This window comes from Mustelus asterias, chromosome 16, assembly GCF_964213995.1.
Source record: "Mustelus asterias chromosome 16, sMusAst1.hap1.1, whole genome shotgun sequence".
Classification (NCBI taxonomy): domain Eukaryota; kingdom Metazoa; phylum Chordata; class Chondrichthyes; order Carcharhiniformes; family Triakidae; genus Mustelus; species Mustelus asterias.
This window is the reverse complement of record NC_135816.1, coordinates 36,095,202-36,123,125: the sequence shown is the minus strand read 5'-3', so window position 1 is coordinate 36,123,125 and position 27,924 is coordinate 36,095,202. Positions and strand designations below refer to the sequence as shown.

The 27,924-nt window shown below is 42.8% G+C and overlaps 2 protein-coding genes across 12 annotated transcripts in view; one reads left to right on the top strand and one right to left on the bottom strand.

Moving 5' to 3' along the window:
* LOC144505100 (protein FAM114A2-like) overlaps positions 1–12,123 on the bottom strand; it is a 37,057-nt gene extending 24,934 nt beyond the window's left edge. For 6 of the 11 annotated variants that reach the window (XR_013499766.1, XR_013499768.1, XM_078230915.1 and 3 more), the window contains exons 1-4: positions 11,732–11,782; positions 5,942–6,264; positions 5,633–5,732; positions 1,009–1,110 (exon numbers count right to left, since the gene is read on the bottom strand). Coding sequence is in view for 7 of the 11 variants with exons in the window: in XM_078230915.1 (XP_078087041.1) it covers positions 1,009–1,110; positions 5,633–5,732; positions 5,942–6,238 (499 nt within the window). In the remaining 4 variants the exon portion in view is untranslated. Of the gene's footprint in view, positions 1–1,008; positions 1,111–5,632; positions 5,733–5,941; positions 6,265–11,688; positions 11,711–11,731 lie in introns of those variants that run through there. The other 5 variants (XR_013499765.1, XR_013499767.1, XM_078230922.1 and 2 more) reach the window with 5 other exon arrangements.
* Positions 12,124–12,493: 370 nt separating this feature from the next.
* Positions 12,494–27,428, top strand: LOC144505097 (microfibrillar-associated protein 3-like). The gene is made up of 3 exons (XM_078230910.1): positions 12,494–12,548; positions 17,599–18,060; positions 25,065–27,428. Exons 2-3 carry the CDS (start codon positions 17,787–17,789, stop codon positions 25,862–25,864), a joined length of 1,074 nt encoding a protein of 357 aa, XP_078087036.1. The 5' UTR covers positions 12,494–12,548; positions 17,599–17,786; the 3' UTR covers positions 25,865–27,428.
* Positions 27,429–27,924: the final 496 nt, after the last annotated feature.

The window sequence follows — 27,924 nt, the reverse complement described above, 5'->3', positions numbered from 1 at the left end:
GAACTAAGTCAGACAAATACATTTAAATATAATTCTAATAAGCTTTCCTGTCAGTTTGTTACCAAACAGTACATTTTTATATTAATTTTGTGCACACATTATTTTTGGCCTCAAGAGTCACAAAAGTGATCAGATTCAAGTGGCATTACCCCTACACTCTCATGGTGGTGAAATCGGAAAGAAAATTTTGTATCATAACCTCTTAAAATCTTGAGTGATTGAATATTATAGAATCTTAAAGTTTCAATTGCAGTTTGCTGTCTAAACAGCGAGGACTGGCCTGTTACCTCTGCAAAGGACATGTTTCTACTACAGGCATTCCTGATGAGATTGAACCTCATGACCCATACGTAAATCATGAAAAGGCTTTTGAAGTGATCTGACTGCCCAGTCTCCTTCACATGCATGAAGACTGGGAGAGAGAGCTTCCCAGCACCTTGATTAGCTTGAGAAGGAAGAGAACAGAAGAGAAGGTGGCTTTGAATAGCACAGACAAGAGACTGCCATCCCCAGTTGCAGAAATCGGCTTTGTCTATCCATTTGCCCTCTGGAATTGGTAAACAGCCCTCACCTGCTTTTCCTCTACACAGCTCATGGATCATATTCAAATTGCTTCTTAACAAATTATTCTAAAATCACTTATTAACTTAATCCCCTTCGAGCTTAAATTTTATAGAACGTCTCAATGCTCGCTGGTACTGGGATTGCAAACTTCAAGCCATGAACAATGGCCGCTTAGGCAAAATACCGGAGCCCGTGGAGCCACAATGCAACAAGAAATCAATATATTTTATACTACAAGAGGGAAGACATAAAAGCTTGCTATCGACGTACTGCAAAATCAGAGCATACCATAAGTAAGGAAGAGTGCAAAATCATTCTGATCAAGGTGACAAACCTTCAAGATTTACTATATTTGCAGATTGCATCTCAATGTTCTTTAAAGCATCTTCATCTTTAACCCTAAAATAAGTGTAATCATTGATAGAGGCTAACTTTTATCATCACCTTTGCCTCCATTAGACACGTCCACTTCTGCTGAAACTTCTATGGGGCTGGGAATCCCAAGAGAGGACTCAGCTTTTTCAATCACGTGGGAAATCCCATGACCTGTAGCAATAAAAGTAAAAGACAGGAAGCCATGAGAAGAATAAGTTAACAAAGCAAGCCATTCACTGTCACCAAATTATGAGGTAAGTATCGTATTAATAACCAAGTTATCAGGGATGCAGAGTGGGTGGGGGGAATCTATTCTGCTTTGGAACTATAAACATTCCAATTTCTCTGGGTTTTAGTTTATTTTGGACAAGCTGAATACTAGGACATTAGGATGTTCTACTGTAGAATTTGGGTTATGAATCAAAAGCTGCCATCAATGTATCTTCTTTCTGCAATGAATCACTCTTCCATTTGTTTTCTATTTGCCACATTAAAATGGTGCCAATGTGAAACAGATCATCAAACCCAATGCAACCAGTTGACTGTGCAACAAACTGGATTACCGGATTCTGAGAAGACCAAAACAATTTTAAGATTACAGCTGGGAGAAAGTACAAGCTCATAGCCTGAAACACGAACTCCAAAATGAAGAAATCTTTAAGTCAGAAGAATTTTCATAAGCACATACGGCAAAATCTTTATTATCTGACATGTGGGGGGATTGGGATAATCAAAAATGCCAGTTAACAGAGAGTTCCTTTTTCCTTTAGCAGCAGCATGATGGCACAATGGTTAGCAGTACTGCCTCACAGCGCCGGGTTCAATTCTGGCCTTGGGTCACTGCTTATGTGGAGTTTGCACATTCTCCCTGTTCCTGTGTGGGTTTCCTCAGGGTGCTCCAGTTTCCTCCCACAGTCCAAAGATGTGAAGATGTGAAGGTTAGATTGATTGGTGATGGTAAATTATCCCTTAGTGTCAGGGGGACTGGCAGAGTAAATACATGGGGTTATGGGGACAGGACCTAGGTGGGATTGTTGCCAGTGCAGACTTGATGGGTCGAATGGCCTCCTTCTTCACTGTAGGGATTTTATGCCAATGGATTATAGCACCACATTTTTAGCATGAATTTTATGATATGCAAGTACTCAAAGAGCAGTATTCCTTTTACTTCTAATCTTCGACAGTACAGAAACATAAATTAAAGTATAATATAATACAGTATACAGATAGTCAAGAGAACTAATCCTCAGCATCTCTTACAATTGTCTCCGAAACTGTAGATGGTTTAGGAGATTAGGGCCCTAGTACAAGCCTTTATTGAATATCAACTTGCCTATTTGCCTTCTGCCTTTTCTGCAAAAAAGCAGAGTGCAGAATGTGACCATGTGCACTATTTGTCCAGCTTTGACAAAGGGTCATCTGGACTCAAAACATCAGCTCTTTTCTCTCCTTACAGATGCTGCCAGACCTGCTGAGATTTTCCAGCATTCCAGCATTCTCTCTTTTGGTTTCAGATTCCAGCATCTGCAGTAATTTGCTTTTAGTCAGTGTTTAACTCACTGCCATTTCATTTCCAGGAATGCCTACCCTGAAGAAGTACTGCTCTGACAGGATTTTCGTATGTCTCCCCCCCCCCCCCCCCCCCCCCCGCCCCATCCACCTTCACTGCTTTCCATTTCTCTCAGTGTTGAACAAGGTATTTACTCGCTTCCACAGCCACATTTCCTTCCTCAGTGACTGTCTTCGTCTCCGATTCCCCCACGTGGATTTCAACTTAAATTCCACCCCGCATGTAACCTCTAGGATTACAGGTACCTCCAGGACATGCAACATTCTTTGAACTGCTGTTCTCGCCGCATCCTGAAAGCCACACTCAGTGCCATGCGCCGCCACGTGAAGACACTCGACATCTCTCTCCAGCAACACCGTCTTACTCTCTCTCAAAGCTGTCCCTGTCCCCAGTTTCATTTCACCCTCTGCATCATTTGATGTCTCAACAAAAAAACTTTTCCTGTTTCTTGCAGATGTAAAGGAATGCAAGCTTCAACAACTTAACACCACTGCCTATCCCAGGCCCTCCACCAGTCCCAATCCCTCGAACTCCATCTCTTCGAGCCCCAGCCCTTGCCGTGTCTTCACCATAGCCCCTCAGACCTTCCCTTCTCAGAAGCTGAGCATGCTGTTCTCAGCAAAGGACTCAGCTTTGTACCCTTACTTCCAGCTTTGACAAAGGGTCATCTGGACTCGAAACATCAGCTCTGTTCTCTCCTTACAGATGCTGCCAGACCTGAGTTTTTCCAGCATTTTCTCTTCTGGTGCTGAACGTGCATTTGCATAACCTCTTGTGCAGCGTAACAAGCCTGCCTTTCAGCAAACGTAAATCGATGTATCAAAAGCTGAAGCAGCATTAGCTTCAGTTATTTTCTCCTCTTTAGAGCCTTTTTCAGTCTCCTTCGGCTCTTCAGGACCACTAAACTCACCATAATTTCTCTATCACTAAAGCTTACTTGTCAGCTTCAACCTATTCTTCTATCTCACTTTTGCAAAGTTTGTTGTTAGACGTGTAGAAAAAGTTTCATTCACCATTTCCATAATTTCAGATAGTTTAAGGCCGAGAAAATATACACTAAAAATCTTCTTCATCAAAAGAGCTTTCCACAAACATAACACTAGACAATAATTTACCCCAGGCCCTGCTCAATATTGCACTGATTTCCAGGCACATGATAGGTTAAAAAAAATGCATCTTTTATGCTATAAACAGATTGAAAATACAGTGCCTTCACGAGTGATTAACTTTATCATTGAAATGTCTTCTATAATATCATTTCATATTCTGGATGGCACCCTGGTCCATCGGTTGAATTAATGAGGTTATAATGGGAGGTAGAAATAGAAGGCACGAACGTGGATTATTTAGGAACCTGCATATTCAATAGCTTTTTCAAAATACCCAGTCATTCAAATGGATTGCATTCAGAGCCAAGAACAGTGTTCAAAATTGTTTGTATATAATTTTTCAAATGAAATTGAGGGTAAACAACCAGCCCAGTTTTGTTCTATTCTGTTCGACAACAGCATAAATAAGGCCAGCCTGTTGTCAATGCATCTCGACCTCCGCACCACTGTCTTCTAACTGACTGTACAACAATTTGTATTTATTATTACACACAGAAAAGCAATTCCAAAGTGCTTCATAATTTCCCTGACAGTCTAAGCATTTTTGATCAATTTCAAATTATTTGCGAAAGATGCAAGACACTATTTCTCGACTAAACTTAATAAATCAAATACTAACTTTTTAAAAGGAGGTGTTGAGGATTGGTTAATGCACTGGCCTGCCACGTGTGTGACTCAATATTTGAATCCAACTCACACTGATAGGATCAAACATCTACCTGCTGTTGCGAGGGTTGTGTGTGGAAAAATGCGAGGGCAGTCTTAACCAGTACCTGTAGGCATGAGGTAATTTAGTAAGATTTAGAACTCTTGCTTGGAGACCACAGGGTACGAGCAGTGGAACATGTCACACTGGTGAGAACAAAGGTGGTTCAGACAGAGTGTAGACAGAAATTTGCTTATATATAAATTATATATAACTATAGCTGGGTATGCCATACATGTCTAGTAGGAACATGACACAGTCACCTAATGCCTAAAATTGTGAAGTGTCTATGATAGACCATTGTGAATGAAAACTAGCTTCCGCATATTAGAGCCATAGAATCCCTACAGTGCAGGAAGCCAAGCAGCTCATCAAGTCTGCATTGACTCTGAAAGAGCATCATACCCAGGCTCACCCCCCCTGCCCCATCCCTGGAACCCTGCGCATTTACCATGGCTGATCCACCTAATTTACACATATTTGGATCCTAAGGGGCAATTTGAACATGGCCAATCCACCTAACCTGCACATCTTTTGGACTGTGGAAGGAACCTGCAGCACCCAGAGGAAACCCACACAGACATGAGGAAATTGTGTAAACTCCACACAGTCATCCAAGGCCGGAATCGAACCTGGGTCCCCGGTGCTATGAGACAGCAGTTTTAACCATTGTGCCCCTGTGCCGCCATGTATGCTGTTGATTTTGAAGCAAAATAGTTCCAAAATTAAGGCAATGAAAATACAAACCAGTCAGAAAGAAAAACATTCATCTGTTCTCATTTTAGAAAATCCCAGCACTCTAATTTTTGGTCCGCCCTTATTTTGACAAAAGTTTGGAAGCTCTGAAAGGTTTAGGAATAAATACAGCAATGTTTTGTTATAGGTTGTAGATTTCTTTTCTTCTTTCTGCAGGAGGAAAAATCATCCAGCCAATGTGTAATTGACAAGAATACAAGCTATAACACATATTTCACAATAATTGCAGGTTTATGCAATGAATCACACATATCATGTATTATAATATTCTAATAGTTATAACTTGGAACATAAGAGCAGGAGTCGTCTATCCAACCCAGTCTCCTGCTTCCTGCAAACAGATTAAGGTTGATCTGTACCTCAACTCGAGTTACCTGCCTTAGCTCTGCATCGCATGAACAACAAATTTCTAATAGTCTCTTACCAGGCTGACATTTTACACTCAGTATCCTGATGCAACTGCTTCATTTCATTTATCAAACCTGCTTCGTAAGATAAACTATTCAGCAATAAACTATTCACTAATATGTTTAAGAGCAGCAGTAAACTCACCAACAGATGCAACTGTGGCTGTTGCAGTAGTAAGCAGTGACTTTCCCCAATTTCCCCAGTAGCCCCAACTTCCTGTCTCTTGGCTAGAGAGCTCTTGTGTCTGCAAAAGTATCAGTAAAGGTTATTGTGGGAATTACATGGTGAACTATATTTTTAAGTTTTAGTCACTGATGCATATGGCTAAGTGTTCACATTCAAGTAGAGCTTGAATACTGAAACACCATCGAACACAAGAATCATCAAGATTTGTAAGGTAAATTAATAGTTCCTGAAAATCATCATGAACATTCAACCTTTAACATTGCTTACCTTGTCAGCAACTCCCAAGGGTTGTTGTTCAGTCAAACCAGGCTGGCTGGAGCCTTTTGACTCTGGTCTCTTTCTTGTCATGCTGACTGGCTCCCTCCCTTTACTTGTACTGCTTTCATGAATGCCATCAGCGGGCCCACAGCCCTCATTTTGGGTATTGTCTGTAGCGTGCTTGCCAATTTCGGTCTCAGAATGCTGTTCTAATTCAACACCTTCTTTGCACTCTTTTTCCCCAACTGCTGTAACATTAATAGAACTTCCTTCCGGAGCCACAGGTCGGTCATCCACCTCAGTCATTCCTGTATCCTCCACTTTTGAAATACCTATAAATAAATGAATAATCACTCATAAGGGCACGCACAAGAACAGAAATAGTTTATTTGGCCCAGCAAGCCAGCTCCACTATTAAACAGGATCATGGCTGAACTTCTACCTCAACTCACTTTCCTCTGCCCCCATCCATCAGATATCTCTAGATTCCCAGAGTATCTAAAAATCTATCACTCTCGATTTTGAATATATTCATCAACTAAGCATCTACAACTCCCGATGTAGAAAATTCAAGATTCACAACCCTCTCGAGGGAAGAAGTTTCTCCTCCTCGCACCAAGGTTGCGAACAAACTGGCTCAATCTCGGGCTGTTGCCACGGAGAGGGATGGAGTCAGTAGCTAGGAAAAGGAGTTTGTAGTAAGCACTGAAAACAATGGCTTCCGTCTTTACAGTAAACAGGAGTTGGAGAAGGATAACGTGGTCAAGTTTCAAAGGCTGCAGACAGTTCAAGGACGGGAAGAGAAAGTTTAGCTTTGTCACCGTCATTTAGGATGCAATTTATGAATTTGGTAAGAGCCATTTCAGCACTGTGGCAGGAACAGAAACCTGATTGGAGAGATTCAAACATGGAGGCTAGAATTTTCAAGCTGCTCATGCTGGTGGGATTCTTTGGTCCAGCTGGCAGCGCACCCCCCTGCCATGGGTTTCCTGGCAGCATGGAGTGGCTTCAAATGGGAATTCCCATTGACAGCACCAGCGAACAGTGCCCTGCCTTCCACCGCCAAGAAAAACACTGAGGGGAGGCTACAGAATCTCATCTGGAGTTCTGGGAAAGATGGGAATGGATTTCGGAAGCAACACCGCATTCAAGGACTTCCAAAAACATTTTAATTCTGTGGGTTGCATAACCATGGCAATTTTTCACATGAAAAAGTTCAGGGTGAAAGTCTGTCGTTCAACATTCTAATAGAATTTGCTGATTGCCGCATGGTTTGACACGTTGAGCATTAAAGTTCATTTCTACAACAAGTACTCATTTACTTTTGGAGAATTTGTTACCCATGCCCAAAACTTAACCTGAATCCCAATAACACTAATATTAAATAGTAGCCTTTTGTTTCAACTTCAAAAGCTTGTGGAAGTCTCAGTGTGCTACTTGATAGGGCTTTCCACAGTCCACTTGGGCTTCCCTACTTACTTAGGTCTCTTAAGGTACTTACATAATGGTTCTACTGAGGCATCAGACATGGCTCAGTAGGTAGCACTCTTGTCTCAGAATCAGAAAGTTGTGGGTTCAAGTTCAACACCAAAACATGACCCCAAACCTAGGCTATGCTACCAATGTACCAAAGAAGTGCTGCAATGTTGAAGGCGCCATCTTTCAGGATGAGAAATTAAACCAAGGCACATCAGCCCTCTTACATGGACAGAAATAATTAATTTCAACCAATAGATAGGGAAATAGTACTCAACAAACTATTGGGATTGAAGGTAGACAAGTTCCCAGGGCCTGATGGCATTAAAGAAAGTGGCAGCGGAGATAGTGGATCTATTGGTTTTACTACCACAAAATTCCCTGGATGAAGGAAAGGTTCCAGTGGATTGGAAAAATGCTAATGTAACACCCTTATTCAAAAAGGGAGGGAGGCAAAAAGTAGGAAACTAATGATCAGTTAGTTTAACATCTGGTGTAGGGAAATTGTTAGAATCCATTATTAAGAAAGTAATACAGGATATTTGGAAAGTCAAAACGCAATCATCAGAGTCAGCATGGTTTTATGAAGGGTAAATCATGTTTGACTAATTTGCTAGAGTTCTTCGAAGATGTAACAAATGGGAATCCTGTAGATGTGGAATATCTGAACTTCAGGGAGATGTTTGAGGAGATGCTGCACAGAAGGTTAATACACAAGGTAAGATCACAAGGGTTAGGGGTAATGTATTCGTTTGGATATAAGACTGGCTAACTGACAGAAGGCAGAGAGTTGGTATAAAAGGGCCTTTTTTCTGGTTGGCAAAAAGTAACTAGTGGGAAGCCACCGGGTTCAGTCCTTGGGCCCCAATATTTACAATCTATATTAATGACTTGGCCTCTTTTAAGGTCAAACCAAATAAACAAACTCAAATTAAGTCAGGACAAAGTAAAAGGGGCAGCTCCCCAAAAGGAGGGGGAACAGCCCGAACAAAAATCAAAGTACAAAGGAAACTTGAAAACATCAAATTAAAATATTATTAGGGTCGATAATGCACCCCAACCCCTGCGGTGCCCAACGGGCACGGAAGGCGTCAACCGTGCCCGTGGACACCGCATGCTTCCTCTCCAGGGACACCTGGCCGCGAACGTAGCCGCGGTAGAGGGGCAGTCAGGATGGACGGCCCCGTCGATCGCCCGCTGCCTGGACCTATAAACGGCGCGTTTCGTCAGACCCAGGAGCAGGTTCACGAGGAGGTCGCCATCCCGACCCTCCCCTCTCCGCACCAGGTGTCCGTAGATCAGGAGCGTGGGACTGAAGTGCAAACAAAACATCAATAAAAGGTTCTTTAGGAAAACAAAAAGGGAGTGCAGCCTAAGACACAAAACATAGACATGGTCCACGGTTGCCACAAGGCCACAGAAAGGGCAGTCTTCGGAGATGAAATTTAATATGGATAAGTGTGAGGTTATCCATCTTGGTAAAAAAAATGGAACGGCAACTTATTATCTAAATGGAGAAAGACTTCAGGGTGCTTTGGTGCAGAGGCATCTGGGTGTCCTGGTGCAAAAGTTGCAGAAAACCGGTATGGAGATACAGCAGGTAACAAGGAAAGCAAATGGAATTTTAGCATTTATAGCTAAAGAAATAGAGTATAAAAGTAAGGAAGTGTTGCTGCAATTATTCAAGCCTTGGTGAAACCACACCTGGGGTATTGTGTACAGTTTTGGTGCCCTTATTTGAGGAAGGATGTAGTGGTATTAGAGGCAGTTTGGAGGAGGTTCACTAGATTGATTCCAGAGATGAGGGAAGAAAGATTGAGCAGTTTAGGTCTATACTCTTTGGCGTTTAGAAGAATGAGGGGAGATCTAATTAAGGTATATAAGATGATAAATGGTATTGGCAAAGTAGACAGAGTGAATGCTCCATCCTGTGGGGAAATCTAGAACAAAAGGTCATAGTTTTAGGACAAAAGAGACATGAGGAGAAACTATTTCATTCCAAGGATTGAGAATGTGTGGAATTCACTATCCCAGGATGTGGTGGATGCCAAGATATTGAATAAATTTGAGGAGCCCACGGGTTTTAATTAGTAATGATTGAAGGGTTATGGAGAATGGGCAGGAAAGTGGAGTTGAGGACAAGACAAGATCAACCATGATTCATAGAATCATAAAAACCCTACAGTGCAGAAAGAGTCCATTCGGCCCATTGAGTCTGCATCGACCACAAACCCACCCAGGCCCTATCCCCATATCCCCACATATTTACCCGCTAATCCCTCTAACCTACACATCCTGGGACAGAGGGGCAATTTAGCATGGCCGATTAACCTATCCGCACATCTTTGGACTGTGGGAGGAAACCGGAGCACCCGGAGGAAACCCTCGCAGACACAGGAAGAACGTGCAAACTCCACACAGTCAGTGACTCAAGCCAGGAATCAAACCCAGGTCCCTGGAGCTGTGAAGCAGCAGTGCTAACCACTGTGCTACCATGCCCCGTGTACTGAATGACAGAGCAGACTTGAGGGAATTAATTGCCTGCTCCTAGTTATTATGAAAGTATCTGTAAGAGCAGGAGAGTTATTTCTATGGTCCTAGTCAACACTTCCTCTAAATTTTCTATGTTACTGGGCAGGCTACAAACCTCATGGAATCCCTCCAGTGCAGGAGGCCACCATTTAGCCTATCGAGCCTGCACCGACAACAATCCCACCCAGGCACTATTCCTGTAACCCCACATATTTACCCTGCTAATCCCACTAACCTATGCATCCTGGGACAGTAAGGGGCAATTTAGCATGGCCAATCAGCCTAACCCACACATCTTTGGACTGTGGGAGGAAACTGGGGCACCCGGAGGAAACCTACACAGACACGGGGAGAAAGTGCAAACTCCACACAGACAGTGACCCAAGCCGGGAATCGAACCCAGGTCCTTGGAGCCGTGAGACAGCACCGTGCTACCCCATAGTTCTGAGTACTACTATTTGTCCATGGGCAGTTTGCTTTTTAAAAGTCATGACTTAGATTATGCTAAAGATTCCTTTCAGACTGAAAATTGTTTTAATACAGCACATTTCAGATTGCTACGTGATCACACATGCACATTTTTAAGAGGGAATATTGGCTCTGACAACTGGCCTATTTTTATCTTTCAACATCACTGAAACACATTTATCCAGTCATTATAACAATGCATTTTATTGGACTTAGTTGTGCAAATTGGCTGTTGCATTTCCTATATTACCACAGTGTCAGCACTGCAGCCAAATAAAAGCCTTTTGAAAAGTGCTTTGGGACATTCTGAGGTCATGAAAGGCCAGTCTTTATTTTACAATTCCTCTAGCTGGAACTGGATAATTACCAAAGCAAGTAGGTTTACTCTGGAGGAAGGGAGGAACTTCAGTAGTGCAGTGCATTCATTAGGCAAAGTCCACACATTAAAAAAGATGCAATAAAGCGCAAAGCCACGTCACCCAACTTAATGAAGTCATTTCACAGAGCACGTGATCAAATTAAACCAACAACCAAGATAAAGCAGATAAGTTGCACATTGAAATATAACATTGGCCCAATAATGGGATGCACACTGTCAGAATGGACCCAGAGTTTAAAGTTTATTTACTAGTGTCACAAGTAGGCTTGCTTACAGGGCAGCACGATAGCACTGCTGCTTCACAGCTCCAGGGACCTGGGTTCGATTCCCGGCTTGGGTCACTGTCTGTGTGGACTTTGCACATTCTCCTCGTGTCTGTGTGGGTTTCCTCCGGGTGCTCCGGTTTCCTCCCACACTCCAAAGATGTGAGGGTTAGGTTGATTGGCTATGCTAAAATTGCCCCTTAGTGTCCTGAGATGTGTAGGTTAGAGGGATTAGTGGGTAAATATGTAGGGATATGGGGGTATGACCTGGGTGGGATTGTGGTCGGTGCAGGCACGATGGGCCAAATGGCCTCTTTCTGCACTGTAGGGAATCTGTGATTTCTGTGAACACTGCAATGAAGTCACTGTGAAAATCCCCTAGTCGCCACACTCCAGCGCCTGTTCGGGTACACGGGAGGGAGAATTTAGCATGATCAATGCACCCAACCAGCACAACCAGAGACACGGGGAGGATGTGCAGACTCCACACAGACAATGATCCAAGCCGGGAATTGAACCCGGGTCCCTGGCGCTGTGAGGCAGCAGTGCTAACCACTGTGCCACCCCAAGTCCCTCTGACAGTCAATAATGACCAACAGTCAGACGGACCATTAGCCGCACTTCAACCAGCTGCACACCCAGTGCCTCACAGAACCAGCGCCACTGCCGGCCCCCTCTCACCTGCAACTTCCCAACATCAAACTCCGCGGCCACGTCACTCACCTTTGACCCAGGAAGTTGTAGGTGGTCTTCAGCCGACTGCGCCTGCGCCGAGGCGGGGCTCAGTTGACAGCTCTGAGTGTGGTCTTGGCCGACGTACGGGAACACACCTTCACATCTGTCATGTTAAATGTTCAATCGAGGGGATAATAAATTCAACATGTAGATTTTGAGGTCATAGGACTGACAGTAGGCATATACAACAAATATGTCCCCGTTCACATTTTAAGGCGATAGCTATGTTTTTATCGTTAAAGGGTAGAATGTTGTTTTAGTGCCTCCTATGGAGGGGCAAAGACATAGGAGGGTAATCGGTGTTCAGTGCGCATGCTCTACGGTACCTCCCCCTGTATGGGCGGACTGTAAACACGGCTCAGTGCGCATGCTCCACAGTATTCTCCCCGCACAGCGCCCTTTATGGCGGGGCGGATCGTAAACGCGGCTCAGTGCGCATGCTCTACAGTATCCTCCCCGCACAGAGTCCTCTGGCGGGGCGGACGGTAAACACGGCTCAGTGCGCATGCTCCACAGTATCCTCCCCGCACAGCGCCCTTTATGGCGGGGCGGACCGTAAACACGGCTCAGTGCGCATGCTCCACAGTATCCTCCCCGCACAGCGCCCTCTGTGTCGGGGCGGACGGTAAACATGGCTCAGTGCGCATGCTCAACAGTATCCTCCGCGCACAGCGCCCTCTGTGTCGGGGCGGACCGTAAACACGGCTCAGTGCGCATGTGCCAGCTGTTGGCTCCAGTGAAGAGAAAAACAATGGAATTGGAGGTGAGTTGGTTGGGAGCTGTGCTGAATGACGGATTCGAGTTATTTTGGGTTGTTTGGATATATAGTAATGTAATTTATCGCGGTGAGGTGAGGTAGAGTAAATGTGGTCTACAGCCGGAGCTGTACAATTGCTCTTCCTCTATTAGTTTCACTGCCGTTCTCAGAGCAACGTAGGAAATTGTCGATGGACTCATTAAACTGTTCTTATTTAATTAGGGTTTCCAGATCCAATAATTTAGGTTCAGCTGGTTTGTCATTTGCAGCTAAGTAAATTTGATGGAATGGATGTTAAGTTTCCTTTACAAGGGACGTTTATTACTTCAAAGGTTTGTAAAGCTGCAGCGATAATTATCACAGCTTTTTGACATTTTCTTTTTAAGTCTTTCCTATTTCGCATTAAAATGGCGGTTTGGAGATCAGATTGATTCCGAGTTTCCAAATATTTATTTTTAGGGATAATGCTTATTAGCCCAGGGAGTTAAAACAACTGGACCACAAATAAAAATCTGCCAATTGATGTGGCAGGTGGGTGTCTCCATGATTTTTGTGTTCATATTGACGGAAACAAGGGTATGTTTTTGACATACCATACACCTAATTAGAATTGTTAACAAATTCCTTACCCTAAGAGCTAGACAATGATTTTCAAGTGTTAGTCATCGCACACAAGCTAATCTGTGCTAATAGAATGGGAATAGAAATGTGCAAAGATATGTTTTCAAAAATAATATTGGCAGATAGAAAAACTGACTTCTAAAAAGTGATTGAGGGTGTGGAAGACACTATAAATCTGTATTGTGTGTCTTTCTGTCTATCATTCATTTAAGAAATCAATATTGTTACTTTTGTGTATCCAGAAACCATAGGACAATATCATCAAGGTTAAAAAAGGGATGATAAACCAAGTAATAAAGTTTAACCAAATTACTGTTTTAAAACCATGTATTCGCACAGGAGGGTGAGAGAAGAAGACATAATTTTAGTTAATGTCTTTCACAGTCTCAGGGCGCCACAAAGTGCTCTACAGCTATTTAAACTGTTGCAATCTAGGAAATGTGGCAGCTAGTTTATGCACAACATGGTCCTACCAGCTAGGAGGTAACCTGTTTTAGTGATAGCAGTTGGGGAATAAATATTGACCAGGACATTGGTGAGAATTCCCCAGCTCCTGTTCAGATTAGTGTCATTATGCCCACCTGACGGGCAGAAGTAATCCTTGCTTTAATCTCTCAAAAATAACAGATGGAATTTTTCTGGTCCCTCTGTGGTGTGTTTTCTGACATCAGAGGTGGCTCACCATTGGCCGCCAGCAGGATCTTCCAGTCCTGCCGCTGTCTACGGTGTCTTGCATGGCTCGTCTGTCCCACAACCGGGGAACCTGCTGCGGGTTGCCTTCGATGGGACCGAAAAATCCTATCAGCGGGAAGGGCTGGAAAATCCCACCCAACATCTTCAACAACGCAATGGTCCCTCAGTTTGAGTAGTAGTACTCAGAAGAGTAGGACTGGATTATGTGCCTAAGTTTCTGGAGTGGAAATTGAACTATGGACCTTCTTACTCGGGCAAGAGTTCTACAAACTGAACCATGTTTGAAATAAAACCAACAGAGTAACAATTATCTCATTGCAGTTCCTATTGAGGGTAGGCAGATAAGTGACCAATGTAGAAAATGTGAAGAAAGATTGGAAGGAAATACATAGAAATACTCAAAATAGATGAGAAGGGCAGAAGTACTTCAAAGTGCAGATTCACAGAGCATGACTTCTGGTGGCAACACAGGGACAGCACCAAAAAATAGAAATGTCATTCTTGCTTTTGTACCTAAAGATATGAATACAAAACTAAGAAGTTAATCTTTAACTTGTTCAAAACCTTAGGCAGTGGTTTGCACATTGTGGACAGAATTGGGAAGGATGTGAAATAAATAGTCATGGTGTCACATCAATTCATTATAATGTTGCCAGTACAGGAATGGGGATTGTTGGAAAGAAGGAGTTGAGTTGGTGTTTTTTCCGAAACAGAGTTTGAGGATGATCTGATAGAGATCTTTAAGATTGTGAGGAGATAAATGGTGATAACCATTTCCACTGGTAATGAAAATGCAGTAAGAGTTTTAACAACACCAGGTTAAAGTCCAACAGGTTTATTTGGTAGCAAATACCATTAGCTTTCGGAGCGCTGCTCCTTTGTCAGATGGAGTGGAAATCTGCAGATTTCCACTCCATCTGACTAAGGAGCAGCGCTCTGAAAGCTAATGGTATTTGCTACCAAATAAACCTGTTGGACTTTAACCTGGTGTTGTTAAAACTCTTTACTGTGTTTACCCCAGTCCAATGCCGGCATCTCCACATAATGAAAATGCACACAGCTAAGGCAATGCTAAACAAAAGGGGAAGTTTGAAGAAAAATGTAGAACATCGTTAAGATGAGACATTAAACCAAGGCCTCATTTAGCTATGGACGTTAGAGTAGGAAATTCTTTTAGGGTGCTGACATTCATCGCTGACCTTGCTTTGTATAAGTTATTTCCCATGCTTACCTATAAACATCAGTGACTACTATTTACGGTGCAGCATTTTGGAATATCCTGAGAATGTGAAAGGCACTTTAAAATTCTTTGCCACTTTGTAACTAGGAAAAGCAGAAAATTAGCTAGCAAGGGACTTGAGGAAAGTGAGATTAGACAAGGTGACAGCAGACGTGGAGAAAAATTCCTGTGCTGATTTAATGTACCAACTTTCTTTTTCAGCTGCATCATACCTAGATGCATTAAAAAAAACACTGAAGTTGTCCTGAATTAATTGAGACTTAAACTGTCACGGCTAATTAATCATGATGTGGAGATGCCGGCGTTGGACTGGGGTAAACACAGTAAGAGGTCTCACAACACCAGGTTAAAGTCCAACAGGTTTATTTGGTAGCAAAAGCCACTAGCTTTCGGAGCGCTGCCCTTTCGTCAGGTGAATGGGAGTTCTGTTCACAAACAGGGCATATAAAGCCACAAACTCAATTTACAAAATAATGGTTGGAATGCGAGTCTTTACAGGCAATCAAGTCTTAAAGGTACAGACAATATGAGTGGAGAGAGCATTAAGCACAGGTTAAAGAGATGCCTTGACAGTGTGTCACTAGTGTGTCCTGACTATCATGCCTTGATAGTGTGTCACACTATCTGTGACCCCCACGACTTGCCTGGACTTGCAAAATCTCACTGACTGTCCTGACTGGAGGCAATGCACATCTCTTTAACCTGTGCTTAACGCTCTCTCCAATCACATTGTCTGTACCTTTAAGACTTGATTACCTGTAAAGACTCGCATTCCAATCATTATTTTGTAAATTGAGTTTGTGTCTTTATATGCCCTGTTTGTGAACAGAACTCCCACTCACCTGACGAAGGGGCAGCGCTCCAAAAGCTAGTGGCTTTTGCTACCAAATAAACCTGTTGGACTTTAACCTGGTGTTGTGAGACTTCTAACAGCTATTAATCAACAGGAGTATAATGTAATTCAAGGAGTTTGTTTGCTATATGTAGTTGGATGTGAAGTTAGCCAGCTGATCTATTTCCCTGCTTGTACACCAACTTTTAACATTGCCCTGAAGTTTTGCTGTAACACTAAAGTTGATGTGTGAACCCAACCACTGCTTTATCGGTCCTCTGAAAATTACTCAACAGCTCCAAAGGAAATTCTCTTTTATATTCATTCATATGGGTGTCATTGGCAAGGGCAGCATTTATTATCCTTGAAAATGTGGTGGTGAGCTACCTTCTTGAACCTCCTGCATTCTGTGTGGTGAAAGTAGTTCCACATTGCTCTTAAGACAATTTCCAGAATTTTGAGCCGGCAATGATGAATGAAGCACAATTCCAAGTCTGACTTGAAGACAAACGTGCCGCTCCTACCCTTGTCATTCTAGATGGTAAAGGTCACGGATTTGGGTGCCGCTATCGAAGAAAACTTGGCACGTTACTGCACTGCATCTTCTAAATGGTACACAATGAGCCATGGTGCACTGGTGATGGAGGGAGTGAATGCTTCAGGTTGTGGGTGGAATGCCTATCAAACAGGTTGCTTTGACTTGGAAGCTGTCAAACTTTTCGATTGTAGGAGCTGCATTCATCAGGGACTTGTGCCTTGTAGATGGTGGGAAGGCTTTGAGAAGGAGAGGTGGTACATCATTCACCATAGAATACCCAGTAATTGTTAGGTTGGTCCAGTTAATTTCTGGCAACAATAGCCCCCCCAGAATATAGATGGTGGAAGATTAAGTAATAATATCGCTGTTGAAGGTCATGGGGAGATTTTTAGATTCTCTTTTGTTGGAAAGATCATTTATTAACAGCTGTTTTGGACCACTTATCAGCCCAGCCTGAATGTTGTATAGGCCTGGAGAGCTCTTTAGTCTTAGGTGTTGTGAATGAAATTGAGTCATCAGCGAACATTCCCAGTTCTAACCAATGATGGAGGGAAGATCATGGAAGCAGTTAAAGATGGTTGGGCCCAGGACATTGCTCTGAGGAACTCCTGCAGCCTCCAACAACTGCAACCATCTTCCTTTGGTATCATTCCTATCCTCGTGTAAGAAATTGTATGGATGATATTATCAGTTAAATGCTAACCTGTGTGTTTTGTTGAAACATGTAGTATTAACACCACAAGTATCTCACTTTACAGAATTTAAATTTTTTTCTTCATGGTTTATTTCAATATGAATGCAGGTTCAAAATCACACTGTCACTGTAGAATCATGTCATGGTCCTCCCATTTTTTTAATAAGGGAAAAGACGTGAAGCAAACACAAGCGTGATAGCAAATGTCTTTAAAAGTTAGATTTCCATTTCACTTCTCTTAGCTCACTTTGTGAACTATTCATCCAGCCTCGTTTGTAAGGGAAAACCAGTTTTTCAGTGAACGTGCTTTATCATTTTGTTGTAATTAGAAAAGGAATGTAATGTGAATGAGCTGGGGTAAGTTACCATGCAATTACCTGATGAAAAGCCGCTTTGTTATACGTATGTCTTCATGGATTTCTGTTTTTATTGTTGCAGGTTTTTAATTGAGCGTGGAAGAACATGCGAGAATCTGGTCTGGGCTCCATGTGGATGCCACAAAACCGGCGAGCATTATGAACTGACTGTTGGAAAGTCATAGGTCCACATGAAACTTGTATCATATTGCATTGGATTAACAGTAGATTTACACAAGTGCTTAGACTTGCTTGTCTCATTCTTTTCCGATGAAGTACTCAGGTTTAACACTAGCGTTGTTTTTCAACTGCTGCACATTTGTTGGCACATTATATCATGGTGCAAATCACAGTTATGTCAGTACAGGAAAGGTCAGTTCTGTGGCAAATGCAGGATCTCTGTCAAGCCTACCAGCACACCGTGACCTAATTGTGAAGGAAGGGACCAGTGTGTTAATTGAATGCAATGTGAACAGCAGCTATTTGCATAACGTTCTGTGGTACAACTCAAAGGGAGATCTGTTGGAAGAAACCGGAGAAACAGGTAGAGTGAAGTTTAGATCATTCAACTACAAATTACTGAACACTCTTTTTGAACAAATGCATAATATGTGATCTATTACTTTAAAAACACAAAATAATATCAAGAATTATGTTATTAGAAGATGTACTTAAAAATGTAAAAGTGAGAGTTGTTAGTTTTGGGGACGGCAACATATTTCAATTGCCGGCATGCAATGCTGGTATTGGCTTTTGCAAGTCAGCACTACTGTGGAGTAAAATTGTACCTCCTAATTTAGGTAGAGCATGTTCTGGAAATGTTTTAAATTTGGGTTGAGCTAAAGTTTGTAGAATGGACAGCACAGGGCGGCACGGTAGCACAGTGGTTAGCACTGCTGCTTCACAGCTCCAGGGTCCCAGGTTCGATTCCCGGCTCGGGTCACTGTCTGTGTGGAGTTTGCACATTCTCCTCGTGTCTGCGTGGGTTTCCTCCGGGTGCTCCGGTTTCCTCCCACAGTCCAAAGATGTGCGGGTTAGGTTGATTGGCCAGGTTAAAAATTGCCCCTTAGAGTCCTGAGATGCGTAGGTTAGAGGTATTAGCGGGTAAATAAGTGGGGGTAGGGCCTGGGTGGGATTGTGGTCGGTGCAGACTCGATGGGCCGAATGGCCTCCTTCTGCACTGTAGGGTTTCTATGATTCTATGATTCACAAGCTATAGTGCAACAGCATCATTTTCTGCTGTTGGAGAATTTAAAAATCCTTTCATATTTTGCAAAGCACATCCAGTGGCACAATCCTTTAAAAATGGGCAAGTTATTGCATAATACTACAGAATTACACTAGTCGATTAATCTTTGGAAAATGCCTGAGAACTTGGAATATGGGTGGCATGGTGTGTCACAGTGGTTAGCACTGCTGCTAGGGACCCAGGTTCAATTCCGGCCTTGGGTGACTGTGTGGATTTTGCACATTCTCCCCGTGTCTGCGTGGGTTTCCTCCGGGTGCTCTGGTTTCCTCCCACAGTCCAAAGATGTGCGGGTTAGGTGGATTGGCCATGCTAAATTGTCCCTTGGTGTCCCTAGATATGTAGGTTAAGGGGATTCGTGAGATAAATGTGTGGGGTTACAGGGATAAGGTGAGATGTTCCATCAGAGATTCGGTGCAGATTCGATGGGTCAAATGGCCTGCTTCTGCACTGTATGGATTCCATGATTTTCAGATAGACCCTGCATTAGTGTGTTATCAAAAAATTCAGGGAAAAGAATGAACAAGGGAATAATGGGGAAAAGGAGAGAGTATGAGAATAGATTAGCAACAGAGGGAGTGCTGCATGCTGAGGTGCCGTCCTTCAGATGAAATGTTAAATCAAGGGCTTATCTACCCTATCAGGAGTCACTATTTCAGAGAAGAGCAGTGGAGTTATCCCCAGTATTGTGGGCAATATTTTTAGCTCAAACAGCATCGCAAGAATGGTTATCTGGTCACTATGAAGTTTCCGTTTGTGGGTGCTTGCTATGCTAAGGTTGGCTGCCTCGCTTCATACATTACAGCAGTGATTACCCTTCAGAATTGCTTTATTGGCTATGAAGTGCTTTGGGGTGTCCAATGGTTAAGAAGGGCACAATATAAATAAAAGTCTTCTTTTCTTTTAGCGGATAACATAAAAGTGAATTCATAATGCCATTTATAAACAGTAAATGGATAGTCAAAGGAAACGTGAAGCCGATTAGGGACCAGAAAGGAGATCCTCTCTCTGATGGAGGCATAGGGCATGGCAGAGGTACTAAATGAGTACTTTGCTTTCATATGTGTTTGATACATCAGTACTCTCCAAATTTTCTGAGACCTCAGCCTTGATAAAGCCTATCTCCCTCCATGTAAAGCATTTAAATGTGCTTGAAATGACACTTAATTTTAAAGCTGGGGGATTATTGCACAACATAGAACATAGAACAGTACAGCACAGAACAGGCCCTTCGGCCCACGATGTTGTGCCGAGCTTTATCTGAAACCAAGATCAAGCTATCCCACTCCCTATCATCCTGGTGTGCTCCATGTGCCTATCCAATAACCGCTTAAATGTTTCTAAAGTGTCTGACTCCACCATCACTGCAGGCAGCCCATTCCACACCCCAACCACTCTCTGCGTAAAGAACCTACCTCTGATATCCGTCCTGTATCTCCCACCACGAACCCTATAGTTATGCCCCCTTGTAATAGCTCCATCCACCCGAGGAAATAGTCTTTGAACGTTCACTCTATCTATCCCCTTCACCATTTTATACACCTCTATTAAGTCTCCCCTCAGCCTCCTCCGCTCCAGAGAGAACAGCCCCAGCTCCCTCAACCTTTCCTCATATGACCTACCCTCCAAACCAGGCAGCATCCTGGTAAATCTCCTCTGCACTCCCTCCAGCGCTTCCACATCCTTCCTATAGTGAGGCAACCAGAACTGCACACAATATTCCAAATGTGGTCTCACCAAGGTCCTGTACAGTTGCAGCATAACCCCACGGCTCTTAAACTCCAACCCCCTGTTAATAAAAGCTAACACACCATAGGCCTTCTTCACAGCTCTATCCACTTGACTGGCAACCTTTAGAGATCTGTGGATATGGACCCCAAGATCTCTCTGTTCCTCCACAGTCTTCAGAACCCTACCTTTGACCCTGTAATCCACATTTAAATTTGTCCTACCAAAATGAATCACCTCACATTTATCTCCATTTGCCATTTTTCAGCCCAGCTTTGCATCCTATCTATGTCTCTTTGCAGCCTACAACAGCCCTCCACCTCATCCACTACTCCACCAATCTTGGTGTCATCAGCAAATTTACTGATCCACCCTTCAGCCCCCTCCTCTAAGTCATTAATAAAAATCACAAAGAGCAGAGGACCAAGCACTGATCCCTGCGGCACACCGCTAGCAACCTGCCTCCAATCCGAAAATTTTCCATCGACCACCACCCTCTGTCTTCGGTCAGACAGCCAGTTGCCTATCCAATCGGCCAACTTTCCCTCTATCCCACACCTCCTCACTTTCATCATAAGCCGACCATGGATATGACATCAACTGCCCTACCTTCATCAACACACTTAGTTACCTCCTCAAAAAATTCTATCAAATTTGTGAGGCACGACTTGCCCTTCACGAATCCGTGCTGACTATCTCGTATTAATCCGCATCTTTCTAAATGGTCGTAAATCCCATCCCTAAGGACCCTTTCCATCAATTTACCAACCACCGAAGTAAGACTAACCGGTCTATAATTACCAGGGTCATTTCTATTCCCTTTCTTAAACAGAGGAACAACATTCGCCATTCTCCAGTCCTCTGGCACCATCCCCGTGGACAGCGAGGACCCAAAGATCAACGCCAAAGGCTCTGCAATCTCATCCCTTGCCTCCCAAAGAATCCTAGGATACATTTCATCAGGCCCAGGGGACTTATCGACCTTCAGTTTATTCAAAACTGCCAAGACATCCTCCCTCCGAACATCTATTTCCTCCAGCCTATTAGCCTGTAACACCTTCTCTTCCTCAAAAACATGGCCCCTCTCCTTGGTGAACACTGAAGAAAAGTATTCATTCATCACCTCGCCTATCTCTACTGACTCCATACACAAGTTCCCACTACTGTCCTTGACCGGCCCTAACCTCACCCTGGTCATTCTTTTATTCCTCACATAAGAGTAAAAAGCCTTGGGGTTTTCCTTGATCCGACCCGCCAAGGACTTCTCATGTCCCCTCCTAGCTCTCCTAAGCCCCTTTTTCAGCTCATTCCTTGCTAACTTGTAACCCTCAATCGAGCCATCTGAACCTTGTTTCCTCATCCCTACATAAGCTTCCCTCTTCCTTTTCACAAGACATTCCACCTCTTTTGTGAACCATGGTTCCCTCACTCGGCCATTTCCTCCCTGCCTGACAGGAACATACCTATCAAGGACATCCAGTATTTGTTCCTTGAAAAAATTCCACTTTTCATTAGTTCCTTTCTCTGACAGTTTCTGTTCCCAACTTATGCCCCCTAATTCTTGCCTAATCGCATCATAATTACCACTCCCCCAATTGTAAACCTTGCCCTGCCGTACGGCCCTATCCCTCTCCATTGCAATAACAAAAGACACCGAATTGTGGTCACTATCTCCAAATTGCTCTCCCACAACCAAATCTAACACTTGGCCCGGTTCATTTCCCAGTACCAAATCCAATGTGGCCTCACCTCTAGTCGGCCCATCCACATATTGTGTCAGGAAACCCTCCCGCACACACTGCACAAAAAGTGCCCCATCCAAACTATTTGACCTACAAAGGTTCCAATCAATATTTGGAAAGTTAAAGTCCCCCATGACAACTACCCTGTGACCCCCACACATATCCATAATCTGCTTAGCAATTTCTTCCTCCACATCTCTATTACTATTTGGGGGCCTATAGTAAACTCCTAGCAACGTGACCGCTCCTTTCCTATTTCTAACTTCAGCCCATATTACCTCAGTGTGCAGATCCCCCACGAAGTGCCTTTCTGCAGCCGTTAAACTATCCTTGATTAACAATGCCACTCCTCCACCTCTTTTACCAGCTTCCCTACACTTAGTGAAACATCTATACCCCGGAACGTCCAACAACCATTCCTGTCCTTGTTCTACCCACGTCTCCGTAATGGCCACAACATCGTAGTCCCAAGTACCAATCCACGCCCCAAGTTCATCTACCTTGTTCCGGATGCTCCTTGCATTGAAGTAGACACACTTCAACCCACCTTCCTGTCTACCAGTACCCACCCTTGACCCTGATACCTTCCCCAATACCTCACCACCCTCACTGACTTCTGGACTACAACTCCCTTTCCCACTCCCCTGACAAATTAGTTTAAACCCCCCTGAAGAGCCGTAACAAATTTCCCTCCGAGGATATTTTTGCCCCTCTGGTTCAGGTGCACCCCGTCCTGTTTGTACAGGTCCCACCTTCCCCAGAACGTGTTCCAATTATCCACGTATCTGAAACCCTCCCTCCTACACCATCCCTGCAACCACATATTTAACTGCACTCTCTCCCTGTTCCTCAACTCGCTATCACGTGGTACCGGCAACGTACCAGAGATGACCACATGTTTTGTCTTGGCTCTCAGCTTCCAGCCCAGCTCCAGAAATTCCTGCTTTAAATCCCCGTCCCTTCTCTTACCTATGTCATTGGTACCAATGTGCACCACGACTTGTGACTGTTTCCCCTCCCCCTTCAGAATCTGGAAAACACGGTCTGAGACATCACGGACCTTGGCATCCGGTAGGCAACATACCATCCGTGAGTCTCTTTTGCTGCCACAGAACCTCCTATCTATCCCTCTAACTAACGAGTCCCCAATAACTATCGCCCTCCCGCTCTCCCCCTTTCCCTCCCGAGCCACAGAGACGGACACAGTGCTGGAGATCCTCTCACTGCGGCTCCCCACTGGTATGTCATCCCCCTCAACCGTATCCAAAGCGGAATACTTGTTGCTAAGGGGAACGACCACCGGGGATCCCTGCACGGACTGCTTCCTCCCAGCCCCTCTCACCGTCACCCATCTGTTTTCAATCCTGTATTCCTAAAGCTTGTGTCTATGGCCATCTCTGCGTCCCTGATGATCCTAAGTTCATCCAACTCCAGCTCCAGTTCCCTAACACGGTTTTGGAGGAGCTGCAGATGGGTGCACTTCCCACAGGTGTAATCAGCAGGGACACTGTCGTCGTCCCTCACCTCAAACATAGTGCAAGAGGAACATTGCACTGCCTGCACACCCATCACCTCTAGATACCTTGCCAGTACCAGGTAGAAAGTGCAAAAATGAATTCAACTCACCCCTGCTCGCCCTTTCAGCCTAAGCCCTGTGAGCCAAAGTCTTATAGCTCACACTCTGCTTCCCACACACTCAAGCCCTGTGAGCCAAAGTCTTATAGCTCACACTCTGCTTCCCACACACTCAAGCCCTGTGAGCCAAAGTCTTATAGCTCACACTCTGCTTCCCACACACTCAAGCCCTGTGAGCCAAAGTCTTATAGCTCACACTCTGCTTCCCACACACTCCACTGCCCGCTCCCGACGCTGCCAGCTGTATACTGCAGCCTACCTTTTATACTTCACGCGCTTAAAAAACCCTTCCCAGACTCCTTTGCTGCCCACTTCTAGTTTTCACTTTAAACTTGAAAAACTGCTGTTAAAGTAAAGGCCAAAAAAATACACACACTAGCTGACTAATTAAATAAATAAACAATTCAATTAATCCAATTAATCTCTTACCAGCACTGCTGCTTTCAATCACCCCTCTCAGCTTGCTCCAGTGGATCAATGAGGGGGAACCTCCCAGGTAACTGACTTTTAAAGTTAAAATAAAAACCCTTCCCAGACTCCTTTGCTGCCCACTTCTAGTTTTCACTTTAAACTTGAAAAACTGCTGTTAAAGTAAAGGCCAAAAAAATACACACACTAGCTGACTAATTAAATAAATAAACAATTCAATTAATCCAATTAACCTCTTACCAGCACTGCTGCTTTCAATCACCGCTCTCAGCTTGCTCCAGTGGATCAATAGAAGGCAAACTGGAATTTCACCCATGGACAGGGACCTTCGACCATGTAGAGTGAATTCTTTGCATGCACCACTCATTGTTACCAACTTGCAGTATAGTTGATTAGAGAAAACTTTATGTTGCATTTCATCAATCACTGCATGATATCTTTCACAATGTCTGTTCCTGAAAGGATTTTCAACTGTGATATTAATGACCATAATGTCCCATGTTTTCACGCATGTCTTTGAACTCATCATTGGCAAATTCCCTATCACTATCAGTCAGAAACTTCACTGGTGTCCTCAGCCAAGTCCCTACCCATTTCTTCACAAATTTGTCTATAATCACCCTTTTACCCTTGGTAATTAAAATCATAGAAAGGCAAAATCTTGTTGCCAGGTCTGCAAAATGTAGAATGAAAATACTTCTGTTTTTTGCCCCATACCTTCTATGATGTACCTTTACAAAATCTGATTTCCCCTTCTTTATTATACAGATGGAAAATGGCTTATTTTAGACAGTGGAGAACTAAACATCACCAGTATTACGTTTGCTGATCGAGGTCGTTACACATGCGTCGCAAGAAGCTCTCATGGCACCTTGAATTACACAGTCACCCTACGTGTTGTCTTCACCACAGGCGACATGGGTGTTTATTACATGATAGTTTGCCTCATTGCTTTTACGATTGTTATGATATTGAACATCACTCGCCTCTGTATGATGAGCAGTCACCTCAGGAAAACTGAAAAAGCAATCAACGACTTCTTCAAGATGGAAGGAGCAGAAAAATTACAGAAGGCATTTGAAATTGCAAAACGCATTCCTATCATCACCTCTGCAAAGACTCTTGAATTGGCAAAAGTAACTCAGTTTAAGACGATGGAGTTTGCCAGGTACATTGAAGAACTTGCTCGTAGCATTCCTCTGCCACCTCTTATCTTGAACTGCAGAGCCTTTGTGGAGGATATCATTGAGGCTGTGTGGATGGAGGATGCAGAGCAGGCCACAAATGAAGAAAATAAAGATGGTCAGGCAGTTGGGGGCACTGAGGAGATTTACATTATTGATACTGAAATACAACGCAGCAGTTCACCCGCAGGAGAATCGGATGACTCGTATGTGCATGCGGAGTGCCAAGAGATTGCCGTTCAAGTTTCAGTACACTCTCAATCAGAAAAACAGAGCATTGACACACTATCCCAAGGAAGCAGTCAACTTGAACAAAGTGAAGAGAATCTGCCCAAGATACAGATAAATAAAGCAGATGGCATAGTGTATGAAAGTCATATATAAATTCTGTAAGCTATCTTTGATTTGGATTGAAACTATGAGGGAATTAATCAGTGAGAAAAGACAAACTTAAAATGCAGCAAAACAGTTTTTAAGAATTTATAAATGGACCAAGCAGCAATTATATCCAACCCACATCAAACTTGTATATAATTGACACCGTGATGTCAGTTTTAATAGGAATATATATGTAGTTTGTGGTCACTTGCAAACTGTCACTAAAGAGGCTAATAGCCGCTTGTATCTAGAAAATACAAGGTGCAAATTGTAAATCTTTTTTTAAGATCGTATGTAGCTGTCATTTGATCGTGCTGTATTTAATGTACGTAAAGATGATTTGACTAAATTTATAGAGAAAATTAAAGGGGTGTGATGTAGTAGAAAGTGACCCATTAACATTGCAATGTCATCTTAGAAATTTGGTTTTAACATATCATCAGGGGTACATTTGAATGAAAAATATTACAATAGGATTACATTTTTAACCTTGTCACAGGGACTGATTAAAGATCTCAAGATTTCTAGCCACTCTTGAAATTCTTTAAGACTCAATCAAACCTTGAGGACAGGGCCTGCCCTAGTATAGTATAAAATAAGTCTTTGGGCATTGACTCATTATTTGCCAAACAAACTCCATCCACAAATCATTCACTGCAACCCTGAAAAAAGTGATGCCAGCCCATGATAGTTCAGCAGCCCCATGTGCTAAGGTTACATCTTGTTGGTAACAGTTGTATATTATTGTTCCTGAAACACCAACAAGGATTAAGCCACAACATTGTTTCTTTCCTGTCCTAAAATATATTTTTTCATATACATTTTGTGATCTTTATTCTGTTATACTGAGGTGTGGAAGGATTTTTGCTGCCTATAGAAGGCATGAATTATATTGTATGTTCAAATGCATGATTCTCCTCATATCTCAAGCAATGAAGTTATTGAGTTAATTATTTTCTACGTAATGCATGCAACACTTTGTTACTCCTCTTGCACCCCATGTATTTGCCAACTCTAGCTTACCTCAAATGTCCAATGAATTGAGTCTAGATATTCCTCCTTAACTATGTTTAGGAGTGATTTGTTACACAGCTATATTAATAGTGTTAATGACGTGGCAAGTAGCAATCTCTTACAAATGCAGTGGTGCTTTGAATTGAATACTCAGTAAACTGCATAAGATGACTGACTCAATACCTCATCTATACCTTTTTGAATGAATTATTATTGTTTTATTTCTTCAGTTAGTTTAGTCATATTTAAAACTTTTTCATATATATATGTGGTGTTTAAACTCGTTAGCAGCAAAGAATAATCCAATGACCAAACTGGTCTTAATGACCACTCACAGCATTACATTTTTTTGTTTCTCTTATGTTACCTTAAATGATAGATAATTATAACTCAGAAAATTAGGTCCATGAAATTTCTACGTTATCCAGTTTCGAGATGTTAGCCACCTATACTCTTTTTATTTAAAGCGAAAGTAAATATTCTTTAGTCTTGTAATTTCAACTTGAGTTCTGTAGTACTGCTTTTTTATGGAGTAAAAGTTGTTAATATCTGATGCTATCATTATTTCCATGGTTTATGTCTGTTACTAAACAATGTGTTCCATATACATTCCAATCTACCATACATTGTGTCCTGTCACTTATCACTATAAAAGATGAAATATCCTAAAGGAATATATATCAATTCATGCATATGTTTATTTATTTTCATATTTTATAGACATTTGGTAATAGTGTGTAACTCCTTTTGGATTATCTGTTCAATGCTGACACCATATTGGTAGTAATTATGACTTAATTTGACACAAGAATTAATACAGTATTTAACCAGTAGTTTGCAGAATAAAGTTGAGAATTACGTTGCCTAATTGTCCTTTAGTTAGAGGTTGAAGCTTTGTTCCAGTGACCCTATACAGTTTCACCTTTGCTCAGTCTCTACCTGGTGTTAATTTTGAGTTGCTTACCGATTCCCTGAAGATTCCTGGCCACCATTTTGTCATATCACTCCCAATACTGTTATTACAGTCACCTTGCTCCTTTGCTTTGTGGGGA